Source organism: Syngnathus acus, chromosome 15, assembly GCF_901709675.1.
Source record: "Syngnathus acus chromosome 15, fSynAcu1.2, whole genome shotgun sequence".
Taxonomy (NCBI): Eukaryota; Metazoa; Chordata; class Actinopteri; order Syngnathiformes; family Syngnathidae; genus Syngnathus; species Syngnathus acus.
Genome location: NC_051100.1, coordinates 542468 through 560123, shown reverse-complemented (window position 1 = coordinate 560123; position 17656 = coordinate 542468). Strand labels below are relative to the sequence as shown.

General features: G+C 47.4%; 1 protein-coding gene across 2 annotated transcripts; it reads left to right on the top strand.

Moving 5' to 3' along the window:
• Positions 1-34: 34 nt before the first annotated feature.
• On the top strand, positions 35-15686 carry pdzd8 (PDZ domain containing 8). Of its 2 annotated transcripts, XM_037271911.1 has the most exons (6): positions 714-803; positions 883-1264; positions 3114-3239; positions 4470-4572; positions 12182-12344; positions 12466-15686. In XM_037271911.1, exons 2-6 carry the CDS (start codon positions 918-920, stop codon positions 14745-14747), a joined length of 3021 nt encoding a protein of 1006 aa, XP_037127806.1. In that variant the 5' UTR covers positions 714-803; positions 883-917; the 3' UTR covers positions 14748-15686. The 2 variants fall into 2 exon arrangements, with proteins under 2 accessions (XP_037127805.1, XP_037127806.1); XM_037271910.1 differs by having other exon boundaries at positions 35-1264.
• Positions 15687-17656: the final 1970 nt, after the last annotated feature.

Here is a 17656-nt window from a genome sequence, read left to right as displayed (position 1 = left end):
TCATGAAACTGCGTCCGGTTTATGGGGTGGGTGGTAAATCGTGCTTGTAATGATTCGGGTGATGTTGAACGTGAAAGGGGTTCCCTCACCTTCATGCAATTGCGTTCAATCCGATTGACCGTGAACGCCACAAGACAGACACCCATCCTGCTTCCGTCATGACGCCGAGTGACGTCAAGGCGTTTGTCCAATCAGATGGAGATCCCCAAGCGCCGTAAAGAAGCAGATGATATGGCAGCTTCGAAAGCGACCAGGTGGAACTTGCTTTGTTAGCACGACTAAAGCATTGGTAATGATTAGAATTTAACGGAGAGAGGGCAACGAGGTAGCTGCTCGAAATGATTTACTTAATCCTAATTTCGGCTTTCTCTGGAGCGGTCGTTACATTGATTTTGCAGTTCTTGTTGCTCTACCGGAGGAGCCCAGAGCCTATCGGGAGGACCGAGCAGTACGCCAAAGTAGTGCTTGATAACGCATTGAAGGATTACTTTAATTCCCAGCATGTCGATCCAGGCCATCTGCAGCAGCAGCAGCCGCCGCCGCCGCCGCTGCCGCCGCCGCTGCAGGACAGCACAGCCTCTGCTGGTTGCAAGTCGCAAGAGGCCCCCTCAACCAGACAGCAGGAAGCAGTGACCAGTGGCAGCCCCAAACAACAACAACAACCGCCGCCGCCTACGCACGGCGACTCGGTTGATGCGGACAAGCCGGAATCGTGTCATTTCCTCAATGCTATCTTTTTGTTCCTGTTCAGGGAGCTGCGGGACACTCCTGTCGTTAGACACTGGCTCACCAAAAAGATCAAGGTAGAATTTGAGGAGCTGCTGCAAACCAAGACAGCAGGTCGGCTGCTAGAGGGACTTAGCCTGCGAGATATTTCCTTAGGTAACTCGCTTCCGGTTTTCAACACGGCCAAACTCATGAAGCCGGTGCATATGAACGAGGACGGCATGCCGGAGGAACTCAACTTTGAGGTGGACATTGAGTACAACGGCGGCTTCCACCTTGCTATTGACGTGGACTTGGTGTTTTGGAAGTCCGCCTACCTGTTCGTTAAAATGAGGCGCGTGGTGGGCAAACTGAGGCTGCAGTTCACCCGCGTGCCCTTCACCCACTGGTCCTTCACCTTCCTCGAGGACCCACTGGTGGACTTTGAGGTCAAGTCCCAGTTTGAAGGCAGGCCTCTTCCTCAGCTCACCTCCATCATCGTCAACCAACTCAAACGGGTCATCAAAAAGAAGCACACACTACCCAACTACAAAATCAGGTAGGTGGTCAGCAGAGAAGATTGCGCGAGGGAGTCATTTATTGCCCGCATATACCATCGGCATTCCGACAAGAAATGGACCCCCCGTGTCTTCTAGTTCCATCTAAGCCAGGGGTGGGCAATTGCGGTCCTCGTCGAGGGCCGGCCGGTGCTGTCCTGCATGTTTTAGAGCAGGGGTCTCCAACTCCAGTCCTCGGGGGCCGCATTCCTACATGTTACCCTCGTTCAACACACCTGATTCAATGATCAGGCTCCTGCAGAACGTGAGGATGAACTGATCATTTCAATCAGGTGTGTTGAACCAGGGAAACTTGGAAAACATGTAGGAATGCGGCCCCCGAGGACTGGAGTTCCAGACCCCTGTTTTAGAGGTAGGTCTCCCTGCTGCAACACACACACCTGATTCAAATGATCAGGATTGTTATCCAGCTTCTGCATACCTTGCTAATCATCTGACCGTTTGAATCAGGTGTGTTGCAACAGGGTGACATCGAAAACATGCAGGACACCGGCCGGCCCTCGACGACCGCAATTGTCCACCCCTGAAACGTGATTGATCATTGATTGTCAAATTGCAAAGTGATCATCCTGGTTCCAGTCTTCTACCATGTCCTAGTACCGTACACACTATGAATTGTGTCTCATGCTTTGTCAATCAATCTTCTGATGAACTTGCTTTTTTAAATGATACAACTGTTATGAGTCAGCGTTTGGCCCCTGCACCACAAAACAGAATAAGCGTGTTTTCCTCCAATTCCATGTCACAAACAGTAGTTGAGCAGATCATGTGCTATTTGTTTTTCCCCTCTGGCTTTTTCTTTGCCTTGCTGCCATGAAGCAGCTCCTTCAGCACCCCGGCCGGCCGGCCGGACAATTGCTCCATGCACAGTCTCTCCCATTGTAGCCCTCCCTCCATTGTCCCTGGAGGCCACAACGTTAAGTCACAAAAGTTCTCTGCTCGCTGTCGCTCTTGAAGATGATTTAATGGGACCTCGGGGTTTTCTGTCTTCTCACAGATGGTCGCGTGGAGGGCAGGGCTGGGCTGGGCTGGGCTGGGCTGGGCTGGGCTGGGCTGGGCTGGGCTGGGCAGGGCAGGGCAGGGCAGGGCTGGGCTGGGCTGGCCAAAGCTGGGCAGGGCAGGGCTGGGCTGGGCTGGGCTGGCCAAAGCTGGCCATACAAGTTGCAGATTTATTGTCCAAATTTGCTAACATTTGAATAATATTGTTCAAAGAAGAGCAATTTATTCATATAAATATTGCTGTCTGGGGTGGCAGCTGCACTGACCAAGACTTGAAGGCCCTGCAGCGCATTGTGAAAACGGCTAGTAAGACTATTGGTGCTTCTCTCCCCTCCTTGAAGGACATTTACACCTCCCATCTCACTCGCAAGGCGACCAAGATTGTGAGTGATGTGAGTCACCCCGCTCACTCTTTGTTTGAACTTCTGCCCTCTGGGAGGCGGTACAGGAGCCTGCGCTCCCTCCCGCACCACCAGACTTTCCAACAGCTTCGTACTCCAGGCTGTTAGGATCCTGAACTCGCTCCCCCTTTCAGCGTAGCGTCCTGTTCTTGCTGTATGCTCACTGGCTTGGTTTTGCCCCTCATATTCAATGGGTTATTGGTCTGTTTTTATTCATCGCTCGTTTTATTTTATTTATTATTTATTTCTTCTTGTTTTTGTTTTGTGTCGCCTACTTGTATGTCTCGTCACCGTGGGATGGAGGAAACGGAATTTCGGTTTCTTTGTGTGTCTTGACATATGAAGGGATTGACAATAAAGCTGACTTTGACTTTTGACTTTGATATAATGATCATGATTATTTTTGAATGATTTCTTTGCTTCTTTGCAGATACAAGCCTTTCTTCCCATTCCAAGTGCAGCCAAGTCTGGGCTCGACCTCTGACTTTGAATTGTCAGTCCAGGACAGCAGACTCGTGGAAGGCCGTCTCAAAGTTACTCTTATTGAATGTAGCAGGTCAGTCAGCAAATGAGCGCAATCCATGATTTCATTTGTTCTATTTTAAAACCAACTCTGCTTTACTGATTCCAAAATGTAAAACAACAACAACAGCAAGCATTGATATCTGAACAAGCCATTCCTTTATTGTCTTGTCAAGACAATGGACTTCCAAAGTGTTTCCACACACAACAAAGGCACCGTTTCATCTTAAAAGTCACCGCCACCATCTATCCCTCCATCCATCTTGCGTGCCAATGGGATTGTGTGCATTGACGCCTGTGGTTAGGGTTGTGTAGCCGCGCCTAGCCGCGCCTAGCCTAGCCGCAACAGACAGATAAGTGGTGTTGGAAAGTCTGATGGTGTCAAGCATTTCTGAGTGTGGTGGATAGAGTACACAATGATCAGATCAATAATGAATGTTCTGTCCATTACAATCCAATTGCCTTGCCCTCTTACCTCCGTGGGCAAAAGAAATCTGCATGCATAGAGCTTGGTTAAAATGGAGAGCGTGACCTTTCAATTGAAATGGCCTCAGCAGTCACCAACCTCAGCCCCCGGCGCACGTCGCTGCTATTAACCTAATTATTGCTCTTATGTAGCCAAAATTGGGTGTTGTGATATAAGACCTGCAAGGACACTGGCACACCAACAAGCATCGTGAGTAGGAGGTGTGCACTGTGCTGTGTAGGCTTCTGAAAAGGAGGATGACTAAGTGTGCCTCCCAAATGCTTTTTTCAAATAGGAAGTGCCGCTCCGAGATAAAACAGCAAGAACGTTACCGTCTAAAAAGCAACACATTTGGCTAAAAAGAAATGTGGACAGGCTACCTGGTCCACTTTGTGATGATTGCTAAGCTGTACAATTAGGAGGAAAAGATGTTGTAAAATCATACATATAGGGGGGGGGGGGGGGGGGGGGGTTGTTGTCAGTTCGGGGTATTGTTGGCAAGCACAGCATATTTCTTGGCAAATGCTGCCCTCTACTGGGCTCAGGAGGCCAGTGCAAAAACCTCTGACCGCTCGCTCGCTCACAATAACTTTGCAGGACATTTATAGAGCACAACCTCACTCACACAGCCTTTTGCTGGGGAAGAAGGCTGGAGACAGAATTCTAAGCTCTAAATTTCATGAGACTGACGTGCAGTTTTAGTGAAAGAATCGTGGATACAGCCATTATCCAGAAATGAAAATGAATACTTTTTGACGCCACTGGATATTTTGCCTAATACTTGCCCTCGTCCCACAGACTCTTCATCCTGGGCTCATATGACCGAGAAACTTATGTTCACTGCACTCTGGAGCTGAGCAGCCACCAGTGGAAGGAGAAGACCCGAAGCTCCATTAAACGAGTGAGACCATTTCTCCCCTCCCCTTTTTCTTGCTATGCTGGTAGGAATAAAAAAAGAAAGAAAAAGCCACAAACACCGTGAGACATAGTCATGTGGTCGGGATATGTTTGATTGTAGGATGAGGCATGTTAAGCACTAAATGATTTGGCTGGCCGGGAAAGAGCAACAGCAAGAAAGTTTTGAAATATGCGCTGCTAAATCAAAAGAGACAGATGAACGCTGTCACCTCATTGCTTCCTTCTCAGATGCGATGGATGGATTGGCTAGCAGCCGCCCGCCGTTATGGACACCTTAATACATGAAGGCGATTTTCCTTCCATTCATGAGATTATCCCATTGTTGACATTTGGAGGCAAACCTTTTCTAATTGCGGCAATTTCCAGGCAGGCAGGCAGGCAGGCAGGCAGGCAGGCAGCACAGTTATCGCTGCAGGCAGGCATTTGAGTGTGAAATGCCAGCCCTAACTACTGGCTGCTCCTGCTGCAAACCTTCATTTTGCCGTCCTCTCCTCACATGCGCAAGTGACATTTCAAACGCTCAAGATAGCCATTGCTCATTTGAGGAGTTTAACTCTTGTCCAGGAGGTGGCAGTAAAATATAACTTCTCCTTTTCCTCCCCTTGTATCGCTGCTATGATGGAGTTTCTTATAGAGAGAATTCAGCACTTCCAATCCTTTTTTTTGGGCTTGCGTGACAGTACGGTGACTAACTGTGAACGTACGATGGCCTAAGCCTTGACACACTCAAGTTATTGTATTGCAGTTATTTGAAGTTTGCCATCGTGACACTTGGCCATATCAGCGGCGCAGCACATTTGTGGCTTGTTTGATGTATGGAGAAGCCAATTCAGGGTGGCATTCATCAGCCGTTTGGAGTCAGCAGCGTGTGGCCAGCAAGACAACTTATCCTTTGGCACCTGGAAAAGGTCATATCACCATCCATCCATCCATCTTATCTACCTTTCTTCTTTTTACTCCTGATTGTCATTCAGCCCTTTTGAAAGACACTTTACCAGTGGAGGGATCTGCAGCTAGTTTACATAATCATATCATCATCATCATCATCATAATAATAATGTAATACTGTTTTCTTTTTTCCCCCCCCCACACGGGTATAGTGCAGGTTTAATCACAAATTCAATCAAATCAAACAATCTCATCAATGTTTTGGTCAGGTTCCGAAGTTGATTAGTTCATGTGTGTGTGTGTGTGTTTAGGGAGAGCTACTTTTTGTAATACATGGTGCCCTTAATGTTGTTGTGGTTTTGCCACCCAAGGGCTTGATAGCAATAACAAAGACAAAGTGATAAGCGCGCTTTCAGGTGCAGCTCGATTTTATCAATCAAATTTCCGTTGGTTTTAGTCCTGCTGCCTTTATGTTTGAATCCAGCAGTCTTTTCACACAAGCCATTGAAATGCAGTTGTTGTTGTTTTTCGTCCAGCACACTTCATCGCTTGACACTACTTTAGCTTTTGTGGAAGTTGGCTTTTGATGCCATTTTTTAATCGTTAGCGCAGTGTTTGGAGCTTTTGTCCATCCGTGATAGTCCTCGACTCATTTGCATGTGGCGTTGCTTGACGTGATCATTTTCAGGAGAATTGCACTTTCAAATTCATTTGATTGTAAATATAGCTCGACCTTTAATATCGGTGGCCACAAATTCGAACCCAAAATGTCACTCGACGATAGTCGAGTTGATGTTGACTCATTGAAGACGTCGCTGATATTTCTTTCTAACGCCAGCGTGGGCATGGTGAATAGGAACGTCTCGGACATTTTCTTTGCATTCGGACCCTTGTTGAATGGTGCAATGTGAGCGTGCCTCTTTTTCTCCTGTTATTTTGCACTTCAGTCTTTTCTTGAAAAATGGTCAAGTGTCTCGTGCGCAGCTGTCACCCAAAAGCAACACCGGTGAGTCGGGCTATTTGGGCAGCCTCTCCGACGAAGCCTTTCCGCCGTGCACAAACGTATGCCACGCATACAACGGCAGCCTTTCCCCAAGCCAGCCAGCCAGCCATCAGGCATATGTTTGATGTTCCACTTAGTCTTTAATCTGACACTCACTCGATGAAAGATGCCCGCCCGGCGAGAGACAAACAATGAGGGATTTCAATATCGAATGAAAAGGTGACTTTGTGTGCACCATTTGGATACATTTTCAAACCTTGATAATATAACGCCTTGATTCACGCCGGCCGGGTTGATGGATGGGGGGAACAGACGCCTGTGCGTCTGTTCCAGTTCATTTAACAGATCATAGTCAAATGACATGTCTTGTCGGCTCTGGAAACTGGACTTGACCAACCCATTCGGTGTGCGTGCGCCGTGCACAAAATGGATGCCTCCCGCCACGGCTTGCTCGCATGCATGTTTCAATTGAAAAATGAAACGTACACTCAAAAGAGTATGAACATGACGGGACTAAAACAGGACGTCAAAAACGACATTAGAAGTGCGTCAGAAAGAAAATCAATCGATTTGCCAGTCGCATTAACGCAAGTGGAAGAAAAACGTTCCTCGGGCTGTCTAATATTTTCGGGGCAATCTGGAGCCCCGCATTTGTAATCCATTTACCAATCAAGTGCTCTTCACAACGGCCTCGTGCTCCGTCCGTAATCGTCATCTGAGACAGGCTCCGAATGATCCGCGGCCATGACGAATGGTTCAAAATAACCACGTTTAAATACTGTATCGGAGATGGTCCATTTCATTTTGCCAGCCATTTGAATATATGAAACCCTAGCGACTAATTATAGAACAGCGTTGTCTGGTCGGTCGGTCGGACGGACGGACGGATCCCATCAGCTCTGGTCATTTTCCATTTGCCGTCCATTGACGGATGACGCGTTTGTCATCTGTTTCCGTTTTTCCGTGTCAATGATATGGCCGATTGTAATTGTGTTTGACAATCGCTAGGCGCACGCTGAAAATGAGATTAAAGACGAGAGATTTTCCCCACAAGGTGTTTTTGTTTGCTTCTTATCACTCCTTCCCCTGATCAATTCTTCTCAAGGGGGGGAATCAATTGAGCTGGCGCTTTGTGCATGACCGAGCGCGGCACAAGCGCATTACTCGTCCTTTCCTGCTATTTTCATTGGGAAAGCTTTTTGTTGATCCTCTAGCATGTGCTCTCATTAGTCAACAAACGAGACGTGTCGACTTAACTTTGGCTCTTCTAATACCGACATTGATGAATGATTGGTCACGCACTTGGCCCTTTCCGTCAGTCTTTGGTTTTTCACTTCCGCTTGTCTCACTCACCAACATGGAGTGGTTTCAATGAGCATCCTTGCATGGACTGTTTTTGAACCGCTGTGTTTGTATCACTTGGGCTGTTTTTGAACCACTGCGGTTGTTTGTATCACTTGGTTGGCTTGACTCTTATCTTACAGCTAGCCAGCCAGCCAGCCAGCCAGCCAGGCAGGCAGGATCTCAATCTCAATTTGATTACGTACGTCAGTGCTTGACGTAGGCCAGAGTATTATTTTTAAATGTTGAGCAATGACCCTCACTGACCGTATACGCTCTTTCATTTTCATGCTCTTGACCAAACAATACAATTAAAATGACAAATCGTGTCACCTAAATGATGTCGTCAAATGCTTGCACTTTTGCAATTGAAAAAGAGTTTTAACCGAACAGTGGAGTTGGCCGCAACGACCTACGTACACTGAATGATTGATTAAGACAACGTAGTGGTGGGTGGGTGGATGGACTGGTCAGATTGCGTCAGCCAAACAGACCTAATCATTCATTCAAGCTTTGGGTAGGGGAAGCCGTGTTAGCATGAGTGACGAGACTCGGCCTTTGCAAGGGATGCAAATGCCAAATTGAGTCTCCTCTTTTCTCTGACAAGAATACACACAACTGACGGCGGTGCTACTAATATTTACCCAGTGATTGTGGCTCCAGCCACGACACATCATTACTTCTCAATGCAGGTACAATGATGATGATGATAACCCAAAAAAACCATGGTGTGGGCGAGCGACCAAACCCCCGCGTTGCTTTTCATGAAAGTGCAAATTAGGCAGAGCTCCTTTTTTGTTTGCATGTGTCGCCATAACAACCCGTTTGTTGTGAATGCTTTTGAAGTCGTCTATCTGCTATGCTAAAAAGGCAACTTGAAATTCAGGTTTAGCCTCATGGCAAAAAAGAAATCAAGGCTATTTGTTAAGACACTGATTACATTCAGCCATCATTAGTTATGTGTATTAACTTTACGATACCAAATGAAATGACAACATAGTCTAGGAAAGTAGAACGAACTGAAATGATGTGCAAGCAAAAACCAAAGTGGGCTATCCTATAATGTACTTTGGAAAAGGTGCGGTCAAATCTGTTTCCGTGCCGCACGTCACCGGAATGATTTTGGAGTGAGCGTATCAAATGTGCATCACTTCATAATGCTGTTGTGCTATTTTACACAGCGCAGAATGCAAAGTGCTGGCCAGCTCCAACAGAGCTGTTGCGAGGTGCAAATGAGCCCCGCCCCGCCCCGCAGGCACACACACGTGCGCAGGCTGCTCATATTTCAACCGAGGGTCTCGTGCACATGATTGTTTCAATGACATGGATAGAGTGACTGTAAATAATGATGACATTTGTTGTATCATTATTACGCCATCGTATGGACATTTGGAGGTTGAGCAACGAAGTTGGTTTCATCAAATTGACAAGTGTTCCAGACTTGACAGCTCGCTGTCTGTATTTTCCGATCGTTTCCGCATGACGTGAAAGCAAAGCGGTCCAGTGCGAGCGGCGCTGAGCTGACGTAAACACCTGAGCGCTTAGCGGCCGTGCGTCTCAGCCCTCAACCTGGTCATCAGCGCAAGGGTTGCTAATTGGAGATGGCAGGGAATTGCTGTGTACTTGCCTCGCAGCGACTCGTACCCTATAACCATACACAAATCGATCTGACATGTGGTATTAGATGAAATTACCGAGCAGCGCAGTGACAGGGAAAAAGATGGGCTCAACCTCCACCACTCCACGCAAACTTGCTGCGCGCTGGCTGATGTGCAGCCAAGCAACACCAGATGCTCCGGCAGCATATGCCTCCGGATGAGCGATTACGATATACGTGAACGAACAAAATTGTTTCGCATCAATGTGCACACTTCATGCTGTCGTCCGCGCAAATTTGACAAAACATGGACGAGAAAAATGTTGCGTGGGAAGAAAGAAAATGAAACGACCCAAATATAGCACACAATCACGGCTGATCAGGAAGCCAAAAATAAGGTGCACCATTTTTTCGGCGGTCAAAATGAGTCTCATCCGGGCGGGGCGTTACTATCAAAGAACAGATCGCACAAATGTATTTTCGATCAATATTGCAATTGGGATCAAAGCAATACGTCTGGGAGGTAAAAGAGACGACGACTCTCAAGTAGTGCTTGGCCGCCATTTCACCATATTAACCTTTCATTTGCGGTGGTGGAGATAAAAGCGAGGCTGCATTTGCTGAAATAAATGCTCAATTGTCCCATTTCCATCCTGCCAGCAGGCGCTTCTCCGTTTTTCTTCTCAAACCAGGAGCTGCTTGCCTTGCTGCTGCTGCTGCTGCTGCTGCCTTTGTCAATGTTAATGTGGTTAGTTGCTGCTGCTGCCTCTCCAAAATGAAACTCTACTATTTAGACAATGGCAAAATTGGAGCTGATTTAATATCAAATATTATTATTCTTATTATTACCTGAGTGTTTGCGTTTGGAACACGTGAGTCGTTTTGTTGCGTGTTTAACGGGAATCTGCAATGGTTTGCTCTTGGAATCAACTTGCATTGGTGGAGAATGGTGTCATTGTTGCCAGTTGGAGGCTACAGCTGCAGCGCTCCCATGAATGGCGCTCAGCTCAGCACCTACCGACTCGCAGCAGCTGTTCATACAAAAAGGACAGCAGCATATTTGACAAACATTTTGTTTTCCTTTTGTGAAACAATGACTACTTTTGAGGAGCGGCTTTTTCATTTTGTGGAACAATTCCACCGACGACAAATCCCAAATTGCTCATCCCAAAAAGACATTTTTACAATTTGGAGTGTTTGTTCAAGAATTTCACCTCTGCACTATTTAACGGTCGGGGGGGAATCGATGCGTTGAATAAACCAATAAACAGTTCATTTTAGTCGGTGGGCTTCAAGGTACTTGTTTTGGTGCTTCAACATCAAATCCCTGGTCCACTGACACAATTTCACCTTGGGTGTGGGTGTGTGGGTGGGTGTTTTGAGGGGGCTGAGTGTTTGTCTTTCTGCCAGCGCACTTTGCTCTGTGTGATGTGAAGCTGAATAGGCCGCCACAGTGAAATGTTGTTGTTGTCTTCATGGAAGCGCGCTAGCAAAGCCAGATCACATTAGACATGACCTGGAGACAGACGCACACACGCACACCATAAATGCTGAGCGAGGGCTATTTTGCAGCTCAGACGAGTGAGTCATCAAGGTTTTCTTCACCTCGACAATACACCGTAATTGGAATATTTGCCGCATGGCATTTATTGGCGTGTCACTTGGCATTTTACATTTACACTACATCGGGTTGGATTCCAAACATTTGCTTGAGATCGGAGGCGACGATCTCCCGAAAAAGCAGAGCCTTTTTTTTGTAATCGTGGCAATATAACAGGTAATCAATCAAGCAGCCAACCTTACCTATCATCTATGCTAAGCGCCGAAGCCACATGTTTTGCAGTCGGCTATCGCGGGCGTGGCTCAAGACTGTCCGTGGTGCATTGTGAAGCCTTCCTTGCCACCTTGCGTCGATCATCAGCTTATTCATGCCAACCCTAACTCAATCACAGACTTCCAGCAGAACTGTAGCGAATGACTGCAGGGGAAATTACAGTCATTTGTCTCAGCCACCCTCCGTGGCGTCGCCTCTCCTTTTCCGTCCGTCTTTGTATACAAAGCAGAGCACCTGTACCATTCTCATCCACACTCCATTGAGTTCTTGTCGGCTTACGCTGGCCAAATACGCTAGCCGACAGTCGGCACGGACGGAGCCCGGTCGAATGGAATTGTTTGCGTTTGGTCGGAGGTGTCGCGACATGTAGTACGTATAGGGAGAAGCAAGCCTCCGAGCAGGTCACCTCTTCCTCGCAACACTTGCAATGTGTGTGACTTGTGAGCGGTGGCTGTCATTAAGGCGGGATGTGGGTGGGCTTTAATTGCCGCTCTTTCATCTCACACTAAATTGCCACTTTCAGTTGGAGTCGAGGAAGGAGAAGATGTCAGCGGTCGGCTCCGAGCATATCGCCGCTGCTCAGTCGGAGGTGTTTTTTTTCTGCATTTGCGATGTGGAAAAGGATTGACCTTCCAATTGAATTTGTCTTTATTCAGACAGTCATATGAGTTGAACGATGAAAAAAGAATGAAAAGTTGCATCTCGAGCACGCATAACTGCCTTTCCTAATTCACACAAGGTGTAACAATTAATCATGCTTTTCAATTTGTATGCTCTTCTCTTTTTTTTTTTTTTTTCCATTATTTGTCAAACTGGTCTGAAGTCTCTTCCACAATGACCCCATTTAATTAGTCGCTGTGTTGGGCTATCATTTCTCAATCATAACCAGTCTTTTCTTTCCTTCTCTTCTTTTTGTCCATGTATTACAGACCGAGGTCATCAAGGGTCCATGTGGCAGCGTGGGAATGACATTCCGGCACGTACCTGCCACTGAGGGAGATGTGGTCCACGTAAGCATCGAGACCGTGACACCCAACTCCCCTGCAGCCTCGGCAGACTTGCAGCGAGGCGATCGCCTCATCGCAATCGGAGGTTCGAGACGGCTCATTTCACGTGGCGGCGGAAGGAATAGATCAATCGGAGAATGTGTTTACGGAAACAATTGTAACGTTCCTCTACATCTTGTATGAATTCCGGTGTCCTTTCCCCACAGGTGTCAAAGTGACATCGTCAGTTCAAGTCCCCAAGCTTCTGAAGCAGGCCGGAGACAGGGTAGCGGTACTGTACGAGAGGCCGGTCCGCCACCACAATCCGTCCCTCGGAACTCTTCAGGAGGGATTTGGGCAGTTGGACGAAGCGGCCTTTATATCCCAGCCAGGGGGTTACGAAGAAGAGCCGGCCCCCATCACCACTCTGTCTGATATGACTGACAGTAAAGAGATGGACTCTGAATTTGAAGAGTTGATTGTGGAATCCAAAGCCAGCCCGAATGTTGGCCCCACCAGCACCAGCGAGGATTGTTTACTTACGGTCAACCAAAGCCCCAAAAAAAGCGTGGCCAACTTGGCTTCCAAACCTCTCGGGACCATCTCGCCCATCCTTAACCGGAAGCTAAACCTGGTGGGCCTCCAATCGCCGCTAAAGCCCCAACCTAAAGAATCGCCAAAGCCCTCCCGACAGAAGACGGGCAACGATTCAGGAGACGCTTTGCAGCGGCCCACAGTAGCGCCGCCGCCGCCGCCGCCATCTCGTCCCCCGGTGCCACCGAGACCTCAAATCCGGTTGTCATCGGCCAGCTCAGAAAGCATCCTTTGCGATAGTCTCGATTCGACCGCAACTCCCGTAGCATCCGCTGTCAGCGCTTCTGACAAATCTCCCGAAAACGTTCTTTTGACAGGCGCCAACGACGACGACGCGGCTGGCGCGGACAAGACGAGCGTCAAAGCGGCTGAAGGCAAGTGCGGCAAGCCTTCCGAGGCCACGGACGATATTGCCATCTCGTCCTTGGCAAAGGACAAAGTTTCCGAGAGTTCCTGCAGCACACGGGACAGCCTGGAAGAGCGCTCCTTCTGGGAATCCCCGGAAACCATGTTTCGTAAGCAGACGGCGCGTTGGCCCAAGGCCTCTGTTGTGTTTGAGGTGGACAGCAACCATCAGTACCTTAACGTGGCTCTTTGGTGTAAAGATCCCTTTAAGCTGGGCAGTTTGTTGTGCCTGGGTCACGTCAGCCTCCAGCTGGAGCATGTGGCCCTCGAATGTATGGCAACAGCTTCAGCAGAATATCAGAGCACGTTTAAGCTGGGGCCTCCGGAGCCTCGAGCGAATGTCAGCCGCACAGCGCTCCGCAGCCTCAGCACCCACAAAGGCTTCAATGAGAACTTGTGCTACGGAGACCTGACTTTAAATTTCTGTTACCTGGCGGGGGACGAGTTGGACTACCCCGGAGCGGCGGAGAGGGAGCGGGAGGGGAGTGTCCACGACGAAGAGATCAGGGAGCGGGAACATATCACGGCGGCCCCACGTGACGACTTGGCCTACGGTGCCATGCAGCTCGTGGAGGTTCGACACAATTTCCAGGACACCCAGTTCCAAAACCCCACCTGGTGTGAATATTGCAAAAAGAAGGTTTGGACCAAGGCAGCCTCCCAGTGTATGATCTGCGCCTATGTTTGCCACAAGAAATGCCAGGAAAAATGCCTGGCTGAAAACCCCTTCTGCGTGGCAGCCACCGAACGGCGAGGAGCCGACCCTGAGGCCAAGTCCTCCATTAATCGGGCCACCACCGGCTTAACCCGCCATATTATCAACACCAGCTCCCGCCTTCTTAACCTACGCCAGGGCACCAAGACTCGCCTGGTGGAGCAGGTGACCGACGCGGCGCCCGGAGCGGTGGATCCTTCCCCCAAACATACTCCCAACACCTCCGACAACGAGAGCAGCGATACCGAGACCTACACCGGTGGGGCCAGCCCCTCCAAGCAGCTCCAAGCCGGCGCCGGCGGCGGCGGCAAACTCGTTCGCAAGGAGGGCGGCTTGGACGATAGCGTGTTCATCGCCGTCAAAGAAATAGGCCGCGACCTCTACCGAGGTTTGCCCACAGATGAGCGCTCCCAAAAACTGGAGTTGATGCTGGACAAGCTGCAGCAGGAAATCGATCAGGAGTTGGAGCACAACAACGCTCTCTTGACGGAGGAGAGGGAGAGCGGCGACCCCAGGCGTAAGGTGATCATCGGTTCGGCGCTTTCCAAGTCGGGCGAAAGGCTCCAGGCGCTCACTCTGCTGATGATTCACTACCGCGCGGGCATCGAAGACTTGGAGTCGGTGGAGAGCACCTCTCCGTCGGAGCAACCGCCTTTTAAGGGCAAAGGAGATGGCTTGGAGGAGGAGGCCCTGATGGGAGCAGAGGTCTATGACAGTGACATATGCAGCCCAGGGGACTTGCAACTCTTGGACGACATCACTGAGGAGCAGATCTGCGTGGAGGCGCTCCACTAGAAAAATGGGGGGGGTACCGTCCATTGTTGTTCATTACATCTCACTAAATACACGACGGAGTTTCCTCCCTCCTCTGGATACTTGGTTGCACCTGTCTCTCTACTTTGAAAGGGAAACACTGTATTGTTGCTTTTGCATTTGATATTCTTCATTCAAGATACTTTTTCTGATGATCCAGTGTGTTTGTAAAACTTTGCCCTTCTCAGTAATATTTTCACATGGCGCTATTTTTGTGTGCAATGAAAATAAATACTAGCTCAGTAGTCATTTACTGTAAAGGTCAAAATGACTCACGTGTGTGTGTGGGGGGGGGGGGGGGGGGGGGGAGAACGTTCTTTTGTGAACACTGCAGTCGAGCTTTCTTACGTTTTTGTTTGAAGCACTTTTAAATGCGGATCTTTTAATATTCAGAAATGACTCCCAGCTACAAAATGATTGGGATGTTTTTTTTATCACCTCAGCCAAACAAGTTTCAGATAGCGTATAAAAGACCATTTTAGAGGTGTCATTGTCCTCTTAATATTTGAAATCAATTCTTTAAATGTTTATCTCATCAATGTTATGAGGAATTTGGTGAATTTTGATCATTTTTGGTTTTCCTATCTTGATTTCCAAATTCTATTTGACCCATCTTTGGAGTTTTTTTTCTTTTCCATGTTTTTGTTTAGCATTTGTACGTGAGGAAATATAATTGTACTTTAAAAACCTTAACTCTGTGATGTCGTACATGCCATCTGCCTTCACGAGTGGTGTGAGTGCCCAATGTTTTTCATCTTGCTTATTATTATTATGATTATTTTAAAGATGCTATTTTTTTTTTTTTTGTCACCACCTACTCCATTATTTGCAGGCATTGAGCATTAGTCTTCAGGCCTAACTAGCTATCAGCTCCTTAAATGTTATCTTCTTACTTTTCTCCAATGCTGCTTGAAGAGCCACTTAAGACAAAACAAGTCAATCTTTAGCACAAAACCATTTTTTATTTGTGTTCTTGCCAACCTAGTGCCATTTCAAATCTCCACAAATAGTTGGATTGTACCATTAGATTGAAATGTTTGATTGGTTGGTTGGTTGCTTGGTTGGTTGGTTAGGGCTGGGTGTGGGTTGCTAAATGTTTCATACAATTGTAGCCCAAATGAGTTAGGCACAAAATTAAAAGAGACAAGCCTCTGGCTGAAACACTGCACAGAAACCGGGTTGAGAGTTTGTTGAAATAAAAACCCATATGAACAAGCTGCTAAATTTAAGTCGGTTGATTTGATCAGACGTCACCTTTGAGCCAGAGCCGTGTTCAGTCTTTGTCCAATTGTAAGTAGGTCAATAGTTGCAGGTCATTGATCTGGCCTACGCATGAAGAACTATTCCTTGTTGTCGTTGATCACTTCTCTGATTCATATTTTTAAAGCAAAGCAGACTCAAAACAGGCGGTTAACACGACATGGACAATCAAACGTCGCTAAGGCAGGCGACCGCTCTCGCATATCATCACCACCACCACCACCGAATCATCTCTGCCCGTAAACTACGATTGAGAGCATTTCTTTTGGCTTTTTGACTTCAATCATTGTGAGAAAATGGTGTGAATTTGGAGTGAAAACGTTGCATCTTCTGGGATTCCCATTAGGTGGTGTTCAAGGTCATGTTGGCCGAAGCACACTTAATGATTCCGAGCTCTCGGTAACACATAGCTAGATGGATCGATTCAATGAAGTATGAGGGTGACATCTTAAGAGAGGAAAGAAGTCATGATAATGTTCAGTCAGTCAGTCGAAATGTGAATGGTATTTTTCTCTGGAGATCTGTCAACTAGTCATTGGCTCATACTGTGTAACTTGGAGCCCAATGAACCTTTCTGCTCATGATATTCGATTGTTTTTCTCATCGTCATTTTCACTTGTGAGCTCCATGGGACTGACAGCCATCTGAGAAACAATGGCAGCATGGCTGTCGGTGCTGGAAAGGCACAGGGATTGGAAAGCACCCTTTGAATGAAACACACATTTTTTGGCCCTCTTTGGTCACGCTTAGGTATACTTGCTGAATGACATGTCTCCGTCTATCACTGTCTATTCATATTTTGTGCAATATTCCTTTGTTGGACATTGAGGTCATGACTATCATTTCTTGTAATTAAGTCCTACGTGTAGCCGTCCGTCCTTCCGTCCGTCTAAACAAGACTTTCCCACTGTAAAAGTCACTTTTAGGCCTGCCTAGGTTTGCGTTTTGCCTCTGCTGCGGCTGCGGCTGCGGCTGCTGCTGCGGCTGCGGCTGCGGCTGCGGCTGCTGCTGCTGCTGCTGCTGCTGTTACGTTATGTGATTGATGGACCACTGTTTGTACTGATACTGATTTGCTTGAGCCCATCGCAGCTTTTCAGCAGGTTTGCTCTTCATATGGTAGCTAGGTAGGTAGGTGGGGATGTTGTGCACACTTTTCCTAAAGGTTCATGTAACGAAGCTTTATTGTACTTAACCTAAATAAACAAGCTTGACTTCATCTACGATGGCCTGTAGTTTATGTCAGCTATAAGCTCCAATGAACTAAAAACCATCTGAATGTTGTGACTAATGTTTGGAGGGACCATTCGACCTCTGTCGTATTTACATTGTGCATGGCATCCGTTCATCCATCCGTTTTGTACCGCATATGCGAGGTCAGTATTTATTTCAATATTACTAAAGAGAGAATATCAAATAGTCATTTAGGATTTGGAATTTACTTTACCACGCGATACTCTGTGACCTTCATATTTTATTTGCACTTGGTAAATACGTTTAGAAGAACAAAAACTAATACTAAGCCAAAATAAATGAAGCACCCCCCCCTAAAAAGAACCGAACAAACCCACGACAAAAACTTACTGAAAAAAATACTAACGAATGACATCCTTACTTACTCTTTATTTAGTGAT